Raw genomic sequence first — 17,746 nt, 5'->3', positions numbered from 1 at the left:
GATCGCAGATGCCCAACATTCAAAGGCTCTGCTTCTGCTGGTCATTGACGTCAAACTATGACGTCAGATTCGGAGTTTTGAATGCGACAGAGAAGTGTGACGTCACCAATGACCAGCTAAGCCAATCAGGTATTGGTCACGTATTGGTCACATGATCTTCCTGCGGCAAACTCAAAGCTCGAATCAAACGTCATAGATTGACGTAAAAGTCCTGTAGCCGCTCCACCATCATTTAGTCATTAATTATTTTCTTAACCATCAAATATAAATTATGTATGAAATATATGTAAATTATAAATATATATCTATATGAAAATAAATATGTTGATATAGATATAGATATCTATTTCTCTATAGGTATCTATATATAATTTATATTTGATAGGTATTGTCCACATTATCTGCAAAAGAACATGATTTGTGATTACATTATCAAGACGTCAATCTATCTATGACATTTGATTCGGGCTTCGAGTTTGCCTCAGGAAGATCACGTGACCAATACGTGACAAATACGTGACCAATACCTGATTGGCTTAGCTATAATTAAATTATGACTAGTCAAAAAGTAAATTCAAGATATCTCGATTGTAGTTTTGACTAGTCATAATTCTAATTAAAGATATCTCTAATTAGTCCATAATTCAAGATATCTTAAATGTATTTTTGGGTATAGGAGAAATGTAGTTTTGACTAGTGGAAATTAAATTATAGATATCTTGAAAGCAAATAATGACTAGACAAAACTAAATGAGAGATATCTAGAATTATAATTTTGACTAGTCAAAATTCGTTTTAAGATATCTCTAAATGAATTACAGATATCTTGAATTATTCAACTTTTCTATTTAAGATATCTTAAATTAACATTCTGACGAGTCAAAATGACATTACTGATATCTTGAATTAGCATTCTGTCTAGTCAAAACGTCATTGATTTACGTGGCAATTTGAAAGTTTAATAAAACAATGAAAAATAGAAAAAACGAAACAAGATGTTTGAAAATGCACCACTTTCATGTTGAAAATGGATTGACAATAGCAGTTTTAGCTTTTCAAAGCTGTTTTTAAGTGCATTCGGTTCGTCGGAAATGAATAAACAGTATTTTTTTTTGCAGATATCATTAGCAGTCTTATAGTTTATGAAGTTTTGCATTCTCCGCATTTCCAACATTGCTGAGCTCTTTCTAAGTGGCATTTATGGACAATTTTGTACAGGAAACATAAAATTCTGCAGGCAAGTGTGTGGACAGCACAAAGGGTCTTTCACGTCATTCTTAATTCAGATATCTAAAATTGTAATTTTGACTAGTGATAATTATGTTCAAGATATCTTAAATCGTAATTCCGGTTATGTGTCTCGTCAAATTACAGATCCAGGGACGTCATTTGATATATCCTGAAAGGAATTTTTGACTAGTCAAAATGTAATTCAAGATATCTTGAATTATTATTCCTACAGAATGTAAATGCAGATATCTTAAATTACCCTTCCGGATAGTCAAAATGTAGTTTTGTCAAGTCAAAATACATTTTCAGATATCTGGAATGTAATTACGGATAATCAGACGGAACCGAATTTATGTTAAAACGGCTTGCCATACAGAGTCTATGTGTTGTAGCTTTTTTTATTTTTTACTTTTTTTAAACTAGAGTCGATACTGGATGCGGAAGGTGGTGAAAAATCAGGTGGAATCGCCTTTCAGCCATTTCCCGACTGGGAAACCAACTTCAGCTTCGTCACCTGATCGCAGTGAGGTAACAGACAAGCAAGACGCATTTAATGCGCTTATAAATGAGACATAAAGCATTTCAAAGTAATGTAGAAATATGAATTGGTTTAGTATGTTCACACTTGAGCGCCTCGCGTGTTGTGTTTGCGTTTCAGTGTTGGCTTGAGGTAACTTTTTGTCTCATATTTACAGTTCCAGTGCAGTTTTATTCACAAATGAAGCACTCAAGTAAAGTAACAATCACTTGACTGAGCTATAAAGTAGCACTATGTGCCGAGACAAATACATAACACTGCCCCTTTAACACTGTTCAGTCTACCGCACCCAGTATGCTGCGTCTGCTTTTACAACGTCACTGCTGGGTTGCCATATCCCATGTTGGTTTTCCGAAAAAACAGGCAGACATGCGTTTCTCTGAATGACACCTGTTTCAATCTGCGCTGTTCAACATTCTTTTCTTAGCCAAATGTCTGCGCAGCTCCCTATATATGTCTGTTTACTGCATGGATCTTTGACAACAAATTCTAGAGGTTATTTGTCCGGACGCGCTGCGTCAGACCTCACTGTCCTGAGAGGTGGATGGAGAAACGACAAAAGCTGCTATTTGAGCTCCGTGTTTGTTTTTGTTTTTCCATTTCTAACCAGAAAAACTACTGATGCTGTGAATAACAGTAAGGATGTATTTTGAGTTCTTCTACTCTAATATAAAATATGATTAATTTGAAATAACTTTAAATATTCATTTTTGGCTTTTTAAAGGTAAGATGGGAAACGCTGAAGTTGATGTCATCATTTGTGTTTATCTGCTCTGAATGTGTGTAATTATGCTGTCAACCAAGAGCCACACCCTGCTAATAACAGCAGGCTGAAGTGCAGAGAGCCATCAGAGACCAGGAAGGGAAATATAAGAGGATTACATATGATCACGTAAAGCAGAAACGAGAGAGAAAAAAAAACATTTTAAAGCTAAATTTCTTTTCAGAATATGCACAATCGGAAAGGCTTAGAAATGGACAGATGAATATCTTTGCACTTTGTCGATCTTAGAAGTACAGATCTGGTGGCTGAAGAGGAGAAATCCTACAACAGAGGAAACCTGTTCTCTGTTGTAGGATTTGGTTCAAAAAAACAAAAACTGAAATTTGGTGAACGAAAGGATGAAACATAACTTTAAGTTCACAGTTTGTCTCACGGCATACCAGCTATTAATAAGTTAAAAAACCAAGCAAAGCAAAAAGCATATTCTTTACAAACCCTACACACTGTAACTGCTACTTTAAGCTCACAAAATCCTGTCAACTCTTCCTCCATCCATGTTAAGGTGACGATGTTTACTGGTTGATCCAACAGGGATGGTTCCAGTCAGTATGTGGGCATCCATACTGTTCTGTTTCTATATTTACAGCTTCTGTATTTAGGTTGACAGGGGCCATGTGTTCTCATTATTTATCTTGTTTCAGAGTGTGAGACTCTTCAGCTGTGCCTGTTTTGCCTCGCACAACCAATGAACTATTTATTTCACTCATTTCCGGAACGTGTTCAACAACGCAGCATTATCTTTTTTGAGGAATGTTCCCAGTGTCTCGGTGTAACCTGGTTGAATTTCTATGTTGTTATAATTACTCAAAATGTTTTTCTTTGGTTATTTGTATGGGTTCCTACCTGACTGAAAATCTCTGTTATTGTTTTAACTGTGTTACTTTAAGAACGGAAGCCCCTCCCCTTTTGTTTCTTCCTCTGTGGTATTGCCTTTAAAATGTTTGCGTCCCTTAGACCCTCCCCTTTTGTCATGTTGTCCTGTGGGAGAGGTGTGTATTATTTATTTTGTATCTAAATACATCCAGTTTATTTGTAGATTTATTAAGTTAATTTCTATTATGTACTTTTGTTTATGTAGGGCTTGGAGCGGGCAGCCTGTAACACGGCTATTTCCTATTTGTTTTCTTGTCAGAATAAACCCTTTTAAAGGTCACAGGTTACAGATGCCACCGCCACGTTCACAGCTTGCAGAACGTCTGTCTCAAGCCACCGGGTTGCAGTGGTAAAGTGTTCTCCTATTTTGCGCTGAGGGTTTCCTCTTTTGCAGCTCCTTCAGTGTGTGCAGGCCGCTGAACGTCATCTACAATGAGGGCTGAGGAGATGCAGCACAACAGCAAACATGCAACATATGACAAGTTCATATGCTGCAACTTGTCTGTCAAGTCACATCACGCAGTGCATAGTTTCTGGAAATGTGCCCTGCTGATAAATGCTGGCACCAAATTGTGATCACTGGATACCAAAAACAGGAAGAAGAAGACAAGAGAAATTCAAGCATGTGTGGACAATCAAACGTTTAACCGCTCAACCACAATCCAGTCTCTTGGTTTGGGTTACCTGTCTTGCTGCACCACTGTGTGTGTGATGGCAAGTGGAAAAAATGTGGATTCCATGAATGAATGATAATGTTGAACCACCACAGTCACATCCTGAAGGTTAAAGTGTTTGTATAAACAGCCTGAAGAAACAAAAAAAAAAAAGAAGAAATGCGCTCCTTGCAGGAAGCAGAAGGATGAGTGTGGAGACGTCAGAATATGTTTACTCAGAAACAAACCTCAAACCATAAACTGTCACGTCTCTGATAGAAACCGGAACGCAAAGAAGCTAAACTTGGAGATAATGCTGCTCATTCGGTTTGGTTTCTCCACGGTTAGATAAATGTAATTACTGCACTATAATAAATTAATAAACACTCTAAAAATTGCTTTCATTTTGATTGTTACAGGCATATGTTATGGGGCATTTAATGAACTGTTAAGTATATTTTCACAAATTACTATTTTTTATAGTTTTTTTTTTTGGATGGATTTAGAATGTGATAAATGTACCATTTGGATCAACATCTTCATCTTAGGCTCTAAATTAAACTTTGTTGCGAGGAAAAGGAAAGAGAATCAAATAAACCTGGCCACACATTGTTTCATTTCAAATAACTGGTTACAGTGAAACGCTACGATGGAGGTTTTTCCAGACAAACCTGGCAACTCGCGTTTTTGGGTTTTTTTCCCCATTTTTTCTTGGTTTGACGGTTAAGTTTTTCCACGACGGGTTTCTAAAACCGAATAAAAGAGAGAAGAAATTTAACCAGAAACAGAAAAGAGATGACGTAACATGTTGTCCATGTTGGTCATGTTAGGTGAGTCTGACTGCGTCATTAGACGTTTGAGCGGATGTGATAAAGAAGAAGACACTGAAACCTCCTTTCTTTCGTAGTGGGTGTCTGCCTGTTTGAACCAGTTTCAGCCTGCAGACAGAAGGAATACCCCGTCAGCGACGGACAGTGTTGCCCCATGTGCCAAGAAGGTACGAGAGCAAAACAACAGCAACAGAAAAACAGAAACTTTGGAGCCATTTTGGGCGGTTTGCAGATTTCTGTTGAACAAAACACCCAGTTCCGGTTGAGTGTTGCCTTGGCGAAGTTGAGTGGTGAAAACCAGGTCAGAGTCAACGCCACCGAGCAAAAGACACGCCAGCATTTTATAACAGGCAACGCTTTACACCAGGAGGACAAACTCAGTTTGGCTTTGGGCCAAATCAAGGTCACGCCCTTAAAGGGGCCGGATGTGAATTGATCACATCTGTTCACAAACTGCTAAAATATCACAGAATCCTTAAACAGTAAGAGTTTGTGATGCTTTTTTGTGTTGTTTGCAAGTAAAAATCAAAGAGTTTGTGGTACTAATTTGGAAATATTTACACTTATTTATGATGGTAAATGCAACTTTTCATTATTCTCCATATAGATCATGGACTATATAATCTGACATCAATTAAATCTGAGGCAATTATTTAGTACAAATAAGAGAGCTTTTGAAATCTTTAGAGAAGAATCTGCAGTGAACTCCCAATTATGTTTCAGTGCAAAATTAAACAAATTATTGTGAATTTCCATAATAATTCTAAAGAAACTGGAGGGACTGGTTGACATAATTTGGCAGTAAACAGATGAACACTGCATTGATTTGACTGATAACATAATATTTAATTACACTTAGTGTTTAATCTGGAATCTAGAAGGCCACATAAAAAGCTGCGGTGAGCCAGATTTGGCCCATGGGCCTTGAGTTTGACACATGTGCTTTATACCATAAGATAAGAGCTGTAGCCCACCCAATATGGAATTTAAGTATAACCATCAACAATATATAGGTTACTGTATCTTTATCACCTTCAAAAGTCTCGTCAGATTCAGACAGATATGAAGATTGGAACAACAAAGCCCATGCACAACTGACTAGCATGCCACGAAAAGTGACACAAAAAACAAAGCAGCAGCTCTACAAGGTCTTTGAAAAGAAAGTCCTTTCTCCTCTTTGACTCTTATAAATAATAAAATTATCCATAAGCTTTTCTCAGACAAAAAACAATAGCTGACTTCCCAAGAGATCTGAATCTGTTGTCTGCTGCAGGAAATATGTCCACTGGCGTCAGGACAGGTTCTCTGTACGACCCCATTTCAAACAACAGTGTCTTTTTGACTTCATGTGGAACCTTGGCTGTAAAGAAGCCTTGTTGTACCTGAGAGGATGGCGATCTGTCTCAAATGAAATAATTATCCTGTTGTGTCCTTACAGGAACCGTGGTTGTCAGGGACTGCTCGGCTGAGTCAGGAACACGCTGCGCCCCCTGTGAGAGGGGAACTTACATGAACCGACCCAACGGGCTGAGGAGGTGCCTCTCCTGCTCCACCTGTGATCAAGGTGCGGTCAGGTGGAAAAGATCCGGGGAAGCTAGAAAGATGGGACATTTGAGAACATTTTGAATAATCAAAACGAGCGCTTTCATTTTCTAGGGCTTGGTCTTTATGCGAAGGAGAACTGCAAATCGACATCAGATTCGCTTTGCGACGTTCTAAGTGGGTTTTTCTGCAAAAGCTTAACAGATAGTACTGGGTGTAGCATAGCAGAGAAACATTCAGTCTGTAAGCCTGGAGAGAAAATAAAACAACCTGGTGAGTCTGAATTCATCCGTGGATTTAAAAGCATTTGTAAATGTGGGTGTGTTTCTGTGTTAAACTGTTTGTGTTTTAACAGGAACCAGCAGACATGACACAGTGTGTGAAGCTTGTCAGCAAGGATCCTTTTCCCCAGATGGGGTGAACTGCACCCTGTGGACCAAGTAAGATAACAGGACCTTTCATCTCATCCTTTCATTCCACATGGCTATTATTCCTCAAAATAAACTGAAACGTCCCGACTTAAAATGGAGGATTAAAACAGAGCATGATGCCGGCCCTCGAGGACCGACTTAGGGTCCACTGTCCTGCATGTTTCAGGTGTTCCACTTCTACCACATACCTGACTTGTAGGTGAAGCACATTGCATGCAGAGGAGATCATGCAGTAATTTGAATCAGGTGTTCTGGAGCAGAGACATCTAAAACATGTAAGGCAGTGTTCCCTGAGGACCAGAATCGAGCGACACTGATTCAAATCAAACAATGTTAGAACATGGACGTTCATTAAGGGCAGAACAAATATGTGTCAATTTGGTAACAGAAGGTTGAAATGTTTTTCTTTTTTTTCTCAAACAGATGCTCTGAAAACCAAACCCAGGTCCGAGACGGAACCTTAACGGCCGACGTCGTCTGCAGCAATGGATCATTGAGACACAGATATTTTCTGTCGCTGCCATTTGTTTGCGTTTTAATACTGTGCTTAGTGCTTCTCCACAGGTGTATGGTAGTCTGAATAACTGTTTGATTGAATTTTGATAACTATTAAAGCTTTAACCATCTGTAAGTATTAAAGCTGATCTGGCTAAACTTTATTTTTTTATGTTTAGATGTTTAATAATTAAAAGTTTTAACATCTAAAAATAACCTGCACTTTATTTGTCCTTTTTTACTATGTTGTTTTTACTATATTGTTTTTTACTATATTCTTCAAGCAGACATCAGAGATTGGAAACTTCACTCTCAGATTTTTTCCACGAATGAAGGAATGTTTATTAAAATTTGTGCTTAATTTCCTAACACTTTATGTGTTTATGTGTTTATATGAAGTAGAAGTTTGTTTATGTTGTTGAATTTCAATAATGACAAAAAAATATATATATAACTTGCTGCCTGGGTTCTCTCTCCGGCTTCCTCCCACAGTCCAAAAACATGAGTGTCAGGTTAATTGGACTGTCCAAAATTCTCCTCAGGCACATGAGGAGAACCAGCAGACATGACACAGTGTGTGAAGCTTGTCAGCAAGCTTCACCCTGCTAATAGTGTGTGTGTGTGCGTGTGTGTGTGTGCAGTGTTGTATAAAGTACTGAAATCTCAGAGTGAAGTAAAGTATAGGTACCTCTAAAATATGATTTTGATAAAAGTCCAAGTCACTGATTGAAATGTTACTTGAGTTAAGTATTAAAGTATCTGAAATGTCTTGTACTTAAGTATGGAAATTACTGTAAAAATGGATGTACTCAAGTAATGTAATAAAAAGTATAAGTAAAAGGTAAAACAAGGCAAATGCAGTTTGAATGACATTTTTTATATTTTGGTAAACTTGTCAAATACACTTAAAGTAATGTACTCAACCAAGTGCAGGCAAAATGAAACCTGCTAATAGATAAACCTGCAGGCATCATTTAGTTAAGAAAATTAGGCGCTTTACTTAAACCACAAGGTTAACTTAACCTGCTTTACAACTGAACCAGCTTCTTAGTAAACCCTCCAGGACAGAAAATACAAAGTTTTTGTAAGCCTAAAGTTTTCCTTTTAAGTAAAATCAGTGCTGAAAATGAGAAAAATAAATAGTCAGTACAGAAAATGCGGCCAACATGAAGAAAAAAAGCCATTACTCTACTTCACAAACTATAGGTGAACACAACTGGTCATTATGCAAAAGAAAAAAAAAAGAATTGGGAGGGAAATGCAGCTTATTTGGCATCTGAAGAGGGAGAGCTTTTTAGTTAACTTGGTGTTTAATGGGAGAAGCGAAACAGGTGCATCCTATTGGTGGTGATGAACAAGCCCAGGCAAGCAGGCTACCAACTTTGTTGCAGTCAATCAGTAGGTTGGGGTCAAAACACTGTTTCTCCCTCTCGCTTTTTTGTAACGAGTAACTAAACCACACATTGAAAATGTATCGGAGTAAAAGTATGCAATTAAGTTTGGAAATATAGTGAAGTAAAAGTGAAAGTTATCAAAAAAATTGTCCAGGGTGCAGCTGGAGATAGGCACCAGCACCCCTCATGACCCCACTAGCGGACAAGGGTGAACAGGAAATGGATGGATGGATGTTCAGTGCAGCAATTCGCGGATTCTCCACCAGATGGCGCCTCTGGATTTTATAATTGTGAACATCAACGGTGAAAGATGTTTTTAAATATTTTTGAAACTTCATAAAAATAAAACATTTTACTGTAACACTTCAAAAACTTAAAAAAATGACACTGTAGTATATAATTATTTCATGTCTGCAGGAGAAGCCCCGCTCACATTGCTACAAAAGTATTATCCAGAGAGAATACTTCGACAAGAAGTTGCAATAAACAGTGTATTAAATGTATTCAACAGTCTCTGTTCCCGTGTCGCGGTGTTAGACTTGTTGCTGTGGCAGCCGAGGACAGGAACAGCGGGACAGGTGAATTTGGATTACCGTAACCATAGTGAGAGACGAGACATGCCGTCAAGCCGCGTCAGACGTCGCTTAAACTGCAAAGAAGGTTTGCTTCCAAAATAAAAGCCCTGCCTTATCACCGCCGTAAGTTTTGACGCGCGGTAATTGGAATTTGAAAATCACACCCGGAAACAACGACGCCGCTTAAGTTCCTCTGACTAAAAAGTCCGTCATCGAAGCCTTAATGATTCTGAAACAACAGAAAACTTCAAAGCAGCTGCGCTGGTTTAATTCAGTCTGAGCTTTTCCTCCTGCCTCGGTATGCATGTAAAACCTCGTGTTGTGAAGTGACAAGAAGTTCGGGACAGCAAAACTTTGGACGTGTCCAGTTGACGCCGGGCTGCTTGGGAGTTGAACCAAACTCTTAACGATGCATATGCTGGCGTCAAACGGATCCATCATGGACCTGAACTCCGAGTGGGTGAAAGTTAAAGCTCACTACCGTGGGTGAGTGACTCGTCCCGCTCTCCGTGGGATGCTCCCGGGAAGCTGTCGATGTTTATCCGAGCCCAGGTGACGAGGCGCGGGGGGGAAGCAGAGAAGATGGTGTTGTGGGTCAGTTTGTAACCCTCGTCATCTTGGCTCGCGCTCAGGGCGCTTCCGCCGCGCACCTGACCGGCTCCAGCTAATGTCTGAAACCCGCAGTTCTTTATTGAGAATGTAGGTCAGGAGGTAATAATTGGGTTCTTGAGGTGTGCTCCCGGCCCATTATGCCACGGCTTTTTGGTTTAAACCGTAAAGGTCAGATGGAGTTGAGTGTGACGCAATTTCATAATCAGAAAAAGTTTCAACACAAGGCAAAGACACATCCTCATCATTTTGGCTGAGGGATTTAGAGGGTGTAGAAGTCTCTTCTCATACATGTGCTTTATGTATTGGCCTCATGCATAAAGCACAAAGGTGAACACACCTTTAGATTCAAAGTTATTTTTAATTCACAGAGATTGCTTCTGAGACCATGTACAGGAGATGTCACTGTTTATTTACTTAAAAAAAGGCATGTCAAAATCTATTCATACCCTTTCTCCATAACCAAAAGAAAACTCTTTACTATGAGATCAGTGCAACATATTTGCTGATGGTTTTGCATGGTTCCGCAGCTTTAATTTTTTTTTTTTAATTATTACAGTTGATCTTTAGGAAGAGTTTGCACTTAAAGCCTCTTGACCATGACCCTAATCTTTAGCTTCCTCAAATTCAAAAATACTTTATTGATCTCTAAGAAAAAAATGACTTTTTTTACTACAGATTCTGTATCAGATTTAAGCCAGTACTCTGACAAAATATTATAATGTTTTGTAGTTATTCCAGGCAACATTCAACAAATAATCTTTTGATGAATGACTTGTAATAGTTCTCTTATTCTGTCTATTACTGTAATAATGTTTTTCTCCTCTAGAAACAGTGTCAGGCAGTAGTCTACCTTAAAATAAAAACACATTTATCTTCCATTATTTTTGCTGACAGTAATTCCTGAAAACTCGGCTCTAAATCATTTCCAGGTGTGGCTGGACGTCACTCAGTGTCATTCTACACAATCTGACGACCTGGTTCATTTAATTCTCCTCATCTTCTGGTAAATCACTAATTCCATCTCCAAACTCTCTTCTAAAGAACAGGGATAAGGAATGATATTGGGGATAGGCTCATATAATTGTCTTCAATTCTTCAACCTCTGAAAATACCACTGAAGAGGTTCTGAGCTAATAGATATGGACTGCAAAAGCTTCTCATAATGTGGAGATGCTTCACTTGTGCATGTTACAGGTAGATGCTGTATAAAGCATCTTCATGTAAGCATGTACCTGCTTACATGAAGAGTGCTACCATGTAAATGAAATAGCTCTTTAGCTCTGTAAATGTTATTGAAGGGAGTTTTGTCTTATGTCTGTGTGAGAATGGAGTGCTGCTCATTGTTGTTCAGGATGCAGAAGTCTTATTGAAGAAAACACACCTGAGGTCCCACCAGCATGTCTCCCTGTGGACCAGTGTGTGTGTGCTGTTTGACACTTGACAACCTGCTTTCTTTGAACCAAATGTTGTAAAAAAGATAAATTTTTTTTCTGTTCTTAGAAGACAGTCACTGTATTCCTGTAGTCCCTCTGCAACAACATCACATCCCTGTCACATCTACATCTCTTCCTACAGCGCAGTTAGTTAGAAAGCTAAACACCAAAACATTGACATCTCATTAGATGTTTGTGGCAAGTGGTAGAAATGAAAATGCGCAAAGTTCCAGATCACTAAGAAGTGAGGACAAGCTATTGCAAAGCTTGGGTTTTGTTGTTGAACATATTTTTGTTGTTGTTGTTGTTGAACATTTTTAAAAAGGAAGATTGCCTTTTTTAAAACAAGATTCTTAGTTGTAGACGTAACGTTTGAGTTCTTAAAAAAAACACGAGGGAGAAATGCCTAACATCTTGTAGATCTGATGTTCTGTTGAACTACAGCAGTCTGCTTCATTTGCGTATTTTATTATTTTTATTTACACAGAACTAATTTCAGACTGTTGTTTGTTGGCCAAAGTTAGTATACATTTTTATTTATTTATTTATTTATTTGTTTTGTGTTTTCTCTGATGCACTAAGCATTAGAGATTTTGTGTGATTTTGTGTTTGTATATGAATATATTCTTTTACTCTAGTGACTCTTTATTCAGGAAAGAAAGGAAACAGTCAGATCAGTTCTGCATAACTCAAACTATTATCCCTTTGCATCTGCGTCACTTAATCATTCAACACGAATGATTAATCATGACGGACGTCGGAAGTGTATATTTCAGGAGACCAGGAATTAAAACAGGTATTTCAATAGTTACATATTAAGTTTAGATTGATTATTATTAAAACCATTCATTTAAGTTGGGTTTTTCATCATTCTATCAGGCTTATAATTTTGAATAATACTTGACTTAAAAATATATTAAAAATAAAATCAAATGTAACTTACAGACATTTGGTGCTGCTGTTGTTGTAAAACGTGACAAAAAATTTTGCCTGCTTTGAGAAGAGCTACAAAGAAAGAAATGATTTTACACGTTAGCATAAATATAGAATGAAGAATGATCCCAAAGAAATGATGCTCCCGCTCCATATTTGTTGGGTTGTTGACAAGCCACTCGAACACATTTGTTCTGTACGTTGTGGAAATGTAAACAATAACCAGAATGTAATGTCTGTTTGAGCACTTGACACCAACAGCAGCACAGTGTCAGCAGCTCACATTGCTGATAACCGGGAAGGAGATAAATGAGTCCATTTCTATGCTTTCCTGTAAACTGGTTATGAGTCTGTTGGTTTTTTCACTTTTCTTGTATTTTAACGATTAAACAAACTGTTTAACAAATGTTTATATCTGTTTTTAAAAGAATAGTAGCTTCTCTCTTATGTCTCCATCAGGTGACCAGCATAGCAACTTTTGGTGACATTATTATTAATAATAATTAGATTGTTTTTGAATATGATGGAGGATTTAAAATGAACTGATGAAGATGATTTATGTGTCTAGTTTGGCCTGGGAGAGATGTCTGTGGTTCCCTTCTGGACCTATTACTCCATCAACCCGTTGTTGAAGACTAGCTGGGAAAATGCTTTTCCATGCAAGTCAGCTTGATTCTCATCTCCCTTCAGTACTAAGTTTGAGATTTCTCCCATTAACCTCGATTTCTCCGGAAAGAATTCCACCGGGCCAATCGTCAAACAGAAGTTGTGAATGATGATATCAATTTTCTCGGCTCCTTTAGGGTCACAACTTGCTGTTACACACGGGATTAGTGTGGCTACTTTAAATGAAGTTTACTGAAAATGTCAAAATAAAAGCCTCGACAATTTTAAAATCAGGTAATTGCTCTTTTGGGCTTTATGTGACTGATTTAACCCAACCACTGTTATACATGGGATTAGTTTGCCCCTTTGAAATAAAGCTTACTAAAAATGTCAAAATAAAAGCTTTAATATTCTTGCACAGCAAGGCAGTGCATTAACATGAGCATTTCACTTCCACCCACTAGTGCATTAATATGAGCCTTTTCCCTTAAATAACCATTTTAGCCATTTCTTATACTTTACCCATGTTTACTGTATTGAATGGAGGAAGTGAATGTAAGACAACATGCTAGTGATACTCCATGCTACTCACAGCATTCATGCTAACATTAACATTTTGGCTAATTTTAGCTTATGCATTAATTCTAACATATTGAATGTTGCAAGTCCATGTTAGTCAACAACATTCTTGTGATTCTCCACATGCTACTTTGTAATGTTTTAGCTAAGCTTAGCATTGCTGCTCATGTTTAGCATCAGAACGCTCGGTCCAAACCAACCGGGACACTTTGGCAGGCCCCAGTTACATTTTTTCAGGAATTTTCTAGTTTAAATGCTGTTGTGTTTGTGATTTAGACATAATCTCCACCTGATGGTGCAGCCTGGATTGTTTGCTTTACTCAGTGGACATGTTCCCAGAAACGTCCAGCAGTTTCTGCTTTTAAAGTAACAGCTAATGCATACTTATAGTAAATGTAGTCACAATTCAGCTGCTCAGACCTGTGTGTGCGTATAGTTGTATATACTACTAGAGGACCACTTTCACAATATTTACCAACAAAAGGAAAGCCATTTGTGGAAAGAGACCATTTCCTGGTCCTCTCTTCTTTTGCAGTTCTACTCCGCTCTACTCGTGAGGTTTAGAGGTATAATGTGAATAAAGCTTTGATTAAGTAAAGGGTTAGGGATAGACTGGTAATAGTGAGCGTTATAGAAAATGGCTAGATTAGGTATAAATACAGTTACTGAAATGAATAGAGGTCAATATGAAGTCCACAGTTTGTATAGAAGTACAAGGCTGTGTGTGTGTGTGTGTGTGTGTGTGTGGTGTGTGCTTGTGTGTGTGTGTGTGTGTGTGTGTGTGTGTGTGTGTGTGTGTGTGTGTAGGGGCTTTAGGTGATGTCGCCCAACAATGCTGAAGTTAATTCCATCGGTTTCCTATAATCCTCCTTTTTGATTCATGCTGAACACACTGACCCCTTCCTTTGTGACTCATGTCCAGATGAATCTCATCTTAGCCAAACAGAGTATTTGCCACATTGTTCCACTTCCTGGATTATTCTCTCTGTGTTACGTTTTCCTAGAATTTACTGTTTTCTACAGAGAATATTGCCAAAAAAAACTAGAAGAGCAAATATTTAGTGAGAAGCAGTATTTGTCACACATTAGGCTAACATTGACTTAGGGAGCTTGTGAGTAGAAAACATGGATGAAGTTACTGTCTGCTTGACTGCTTCAGTGGTTAGCACAGAAGTAGCAAGAGCAGCAGAATTAGTCACAGGGCTGTTTTTAGTTAACATAGTGGGATTGTTCTTAATTACTAAGTATCTTTAGCTAAGTACTTGTTCACATACAGAGTTCGTTAAGAGCTGACATATGAGCCTCCATAACTGATCATCCAGGATCTGAGATGCTCCTCACTACAAATCTCTAGAAATGACTTCATTGTGAAAAATATGTTGCCAGTCACTTAAACCTATGTGTTAAATTACATTAGCATGCATAGCATTAAAGGATCCAGTGAAGCTGAATAGCTGGAGGTTGCTTCCTGTTAAAGGACAGTTGGTTGTTTCCACTGTGGTCACATGCTTGCTGAGGAGGAAAGCTAGCTCATTGCCTCGATGAAACTGGATTATTACTAAGTGGAATTAATATAAAAATATATATGAACTTGATTATGACTACATAGTCATATGAATTAATTACATTGGTTATGAACTGGGCTGCACAGTGGCTTTGTTGCCTTGCAGCTGGAAGGTCCTATAGGTTTGAGTAGGCCATGCATGCGTGGTTTCTCTCCTGGTACTCCAGCTTCCTCCCACAGTCCAAAAACAAGAGGTCATGTTAGGTTATTTGGTTGTTTGTGCTGTCTGTCTCTGTGTTGCCCTGTGATGGACTGCCGACCTGTCCAAGGTAAGGCGGCGATAGGCACGGCCCCTCTATCTCCATCTCATAGGAAGATGGCTGGGAATTCATAAGACTGCCATCATGTGTCCTGTGAGCCTGTCTGGTTGAGAGCCGAACCTAAAATCTCACCTGCAGTGTCTTAATTCAGCAGTTGTGGTTTACGGTGCTGACTTGGACCAAAGGCTTCCTGGTTACTGGTTATGGAGCAGGAAGTGATCTGTGTTATCAGGCTTCAGCCTACGCAGGCGGTGTATCTATCTATGCTGCCCTCTGCTGTGGGTGTGTCATCTTAATTACCTCAGATTATGCGATAAAGGTAAAGATTATAACATATATACAAGCCCAATTACTTGAACTTTAAAAACTGAACTGGACTTCTGATCATTTTATTGTATTTATTGTTTGATATTAACTTTTTATTTTGCAGCTGTTGTGAATTAGTCATGGTTACAAAATTCAGATTATCTTCATCTGTCCCTATCAAATAAATATTGAATAAAAATAAGTTTGTGTGAAGGTTAACCTTAAAAAGAGGCAGAATTTAATGTTTTATAATTATTAAACATTGAACCCCCAAAAAATCCTAATGTTGAAGGACTGGAGCTTCCAGTCCCTTGTCCTGTAGATGGACATAAACATGAAACACATTCATATTCTACATGCCAGGCCTGCGTGGTTAGAATGAAAAAAGTAGAATTTGGGGAAACAAAAGTTAAACAGATTTCATAGAGTTCCTTCAATGCTGGAAGGAAGTACGACGACTGTGTATTTTTCATCTAACACAGAAAGTTTACTTCTCTAGAAATATCTCCAGGCTTCAGTCATTGTTGCTGTTGGTCTTCATCAAGACAACATTTTAGAAACATGTCGACGCGTCTGTCTGCTGCAATGTGGGACAAGAACCCTGAAGAATGCAACTAGGACTGCTTCAGGATGGGGACAACCTGAAAAGCTTTGGCTGGATGAGCATCTGAAGCAGAGGCACAGAGGAGCTGCAGGGGGATGACATAAAAGAGAGAAAGCACTAGACTCTAGGAAGTTTGACAAGTTGTATCTGTCAAAGAAACTGTTACTGCTCAGGCTTTTATTACACTTTAAATGTGTAAATAATGTAAAATATAAATAGCTCAGGAATCAGATATTAGGGGTGTCCTGGTATGATATTTATATTGCAGCCTAGATTATTGGTTGTTGCCGATACCGATCCGGTCCAATATCTGTACCCGCTTTTATTACTTATTTTGTTTTGTGAAATTTTAGAAAAGGCTTGAAGCTGAGTATTATACTAGAAACAACATATCTGACTTGATTAGCTCAGTACAATAAACTTTATTTATGGCGACATCTTAATAATTCCTGTGAGTCGAGGCGGTCTGTATCTTACTGACATAAGAAACATTTGCTGGATCAGTAATGAAGCACCTTTAGTTGATCTCTAGAGTTATACCTTTATAACGGAGTGCTCTACATTCACTCAGGTGGGTGTTAAACTGTGTGGAGCAATGCCTGCAGAGAGGCACGCTGTTTCTGCTCCACCTTGTCAGAGTCCAACTGGTATTTGCTATAAACACACCCAGAAAGCTGTCTGACACACTCGGGAGACCACTCTCTGCAGCTCAGACAGATTCCACTCCAGATCACACTGCTGGGTGTGTGTTTGGCCCCGTCTCCATGTGGACGTTGGTACTGATCAGCTGCATTGTTGAATGTCAATACAATCTGCAGAACAATCCACAGTCAGTCCATAACAGAACTCTGAGTGTGGATGTTGAAACTGAACATGTGCACCCTTATTTAGAAAAGCTCTTAGCTGATAAGGGTACATGAAGGCCACCACTGAGATGAAATTCAAACAACAGAGGTGGTAAACACATTGTTTATGGCTCTGAGTTCACCATTGTGCTCATTTTATAGCCTCACTGTTTAAGAGAGGGTAAAGTCTTGGTCATTGATTTGTAAACCGGAAAAGTGACGAACGTATTTGTTTTCAGACATGTGGCGTGTGTATACATGAACTCCATCTAGTGTCTTGGAAGAATAAATATCCTATTGACTAGTTCAGCTAACTTTTTCTTTGAGTGGGATTGTGTTAGTAGTCAGCATGTCACCTGTAGTAAAGTCAGAACATGCTCCAAAAGGTGCAATGTTGATAGATTGCATATCACCATGGCTTTCAGTGTAAATGACACATGCCCGTATAAAAAGGTTCTGGACTCTGTGGAGAGCGATCCATGAGTAAAAATTATGCCATGCTCCTTGAAACTCTTGGTCACAATCAGAGCCCAGTGAGTCCTGGTATTGTCATCCTGGAATATCCCTCTGGAAGAGAGTCAGTCTGGACTCGTCACTCAGTCAGTCAAGTTTATGTCCAAAGCACATTTCAGCAACAACGCTGAAATGTGCTGACAGCG

At 38.5% G+C, this 17,746-nt stretch overlaps 2 protein-coding genes across 5 annotated transcripts in view; both read left to right on the top strand.

The window, feature by feature from the left end:
• Positions 1 to 1,669: 1,669 nt before the first annotated feature.
• On the top strand, positions 1,670 to 8,232 carry LOC129371812 (tumor necrosis factor receptor superfamily member 14-like). Of its 2 annotated transcripts, none has more exons than XM_055048623.1 (6): positions 1,670 to 1,758; positions 4,986 to 5,075; positions 6,347 to 6,472; positions 6,565 to 6,723; positions 6,806 to 6,890; positions 7,305 to 8,232. In XM_055048623.1, exons 2-6 carry the CDS (start codon positions 5,063 to 5,065, stop codon positions 7,459 to 7,461), a joined length of 540 nt encoding a protein of 179 aa, XP_054904598.1. In that variant the 5' UTR covers positions 1,670 to 1,758; positions 4,986 to 5,062; the 3' UTR covers positions 7,462 to 8,232. The 2 variants fall into 2 exon arrangements, with proteins under 2 accessions (XP_054904598.1, XP_054904596.1); XM_055048621.1 differs by lacking the exon at positions 1,670 to 1,758 and adding an exon at positions 4,597 to 4,908.
• A 1,290-nt stretch (positions 8,233 to 9,522) lies between these two features.
• The window catches only part of prkcz (protein kinase C, zeta), a 91,037-nt gene continuing 82,813 nt past the window's right edge, over positions 9,523 to 17,746 (top strand). For 2 of the 3 annotated variants that reach the window (XM_055048460.1, XM_055048465.1), the window contains exon 1: positions 9,523 to 9,831. In XM_055048460.1, the coding sequence (XP_054904435.1) occupies positions 9,755 to 9,831 (77 nt within the window). In that variant the 5' untranslated portion in view covers positions 9,523 to 9,754. The remainder of the gene's footprint in view (positions 9,832 to 17,746) is intronic. The other variant, XM_055048461.1, reaches the window with a different exon arrangement.

This window comes from Poeciliopsis prolifica, unplaced genomic scaffold (assembly GCF_027474105.1).
Source record: "Poeciliopsis prolifica strain line A6 unplaced genomic scaffold, Auburn_PproV2 SCAFFOLD027, whole genome shotgun sequence".
NCBI lineage: Eukaryota > Metazoa > Chordata > Actinopteri > Cyprinodontiformes > Poeciliidae > Poeciliopsis > Poeciliopsis prolifica.
This window is presented reverse-complemented; position numbering and strand designations above follow the sequence as displayed.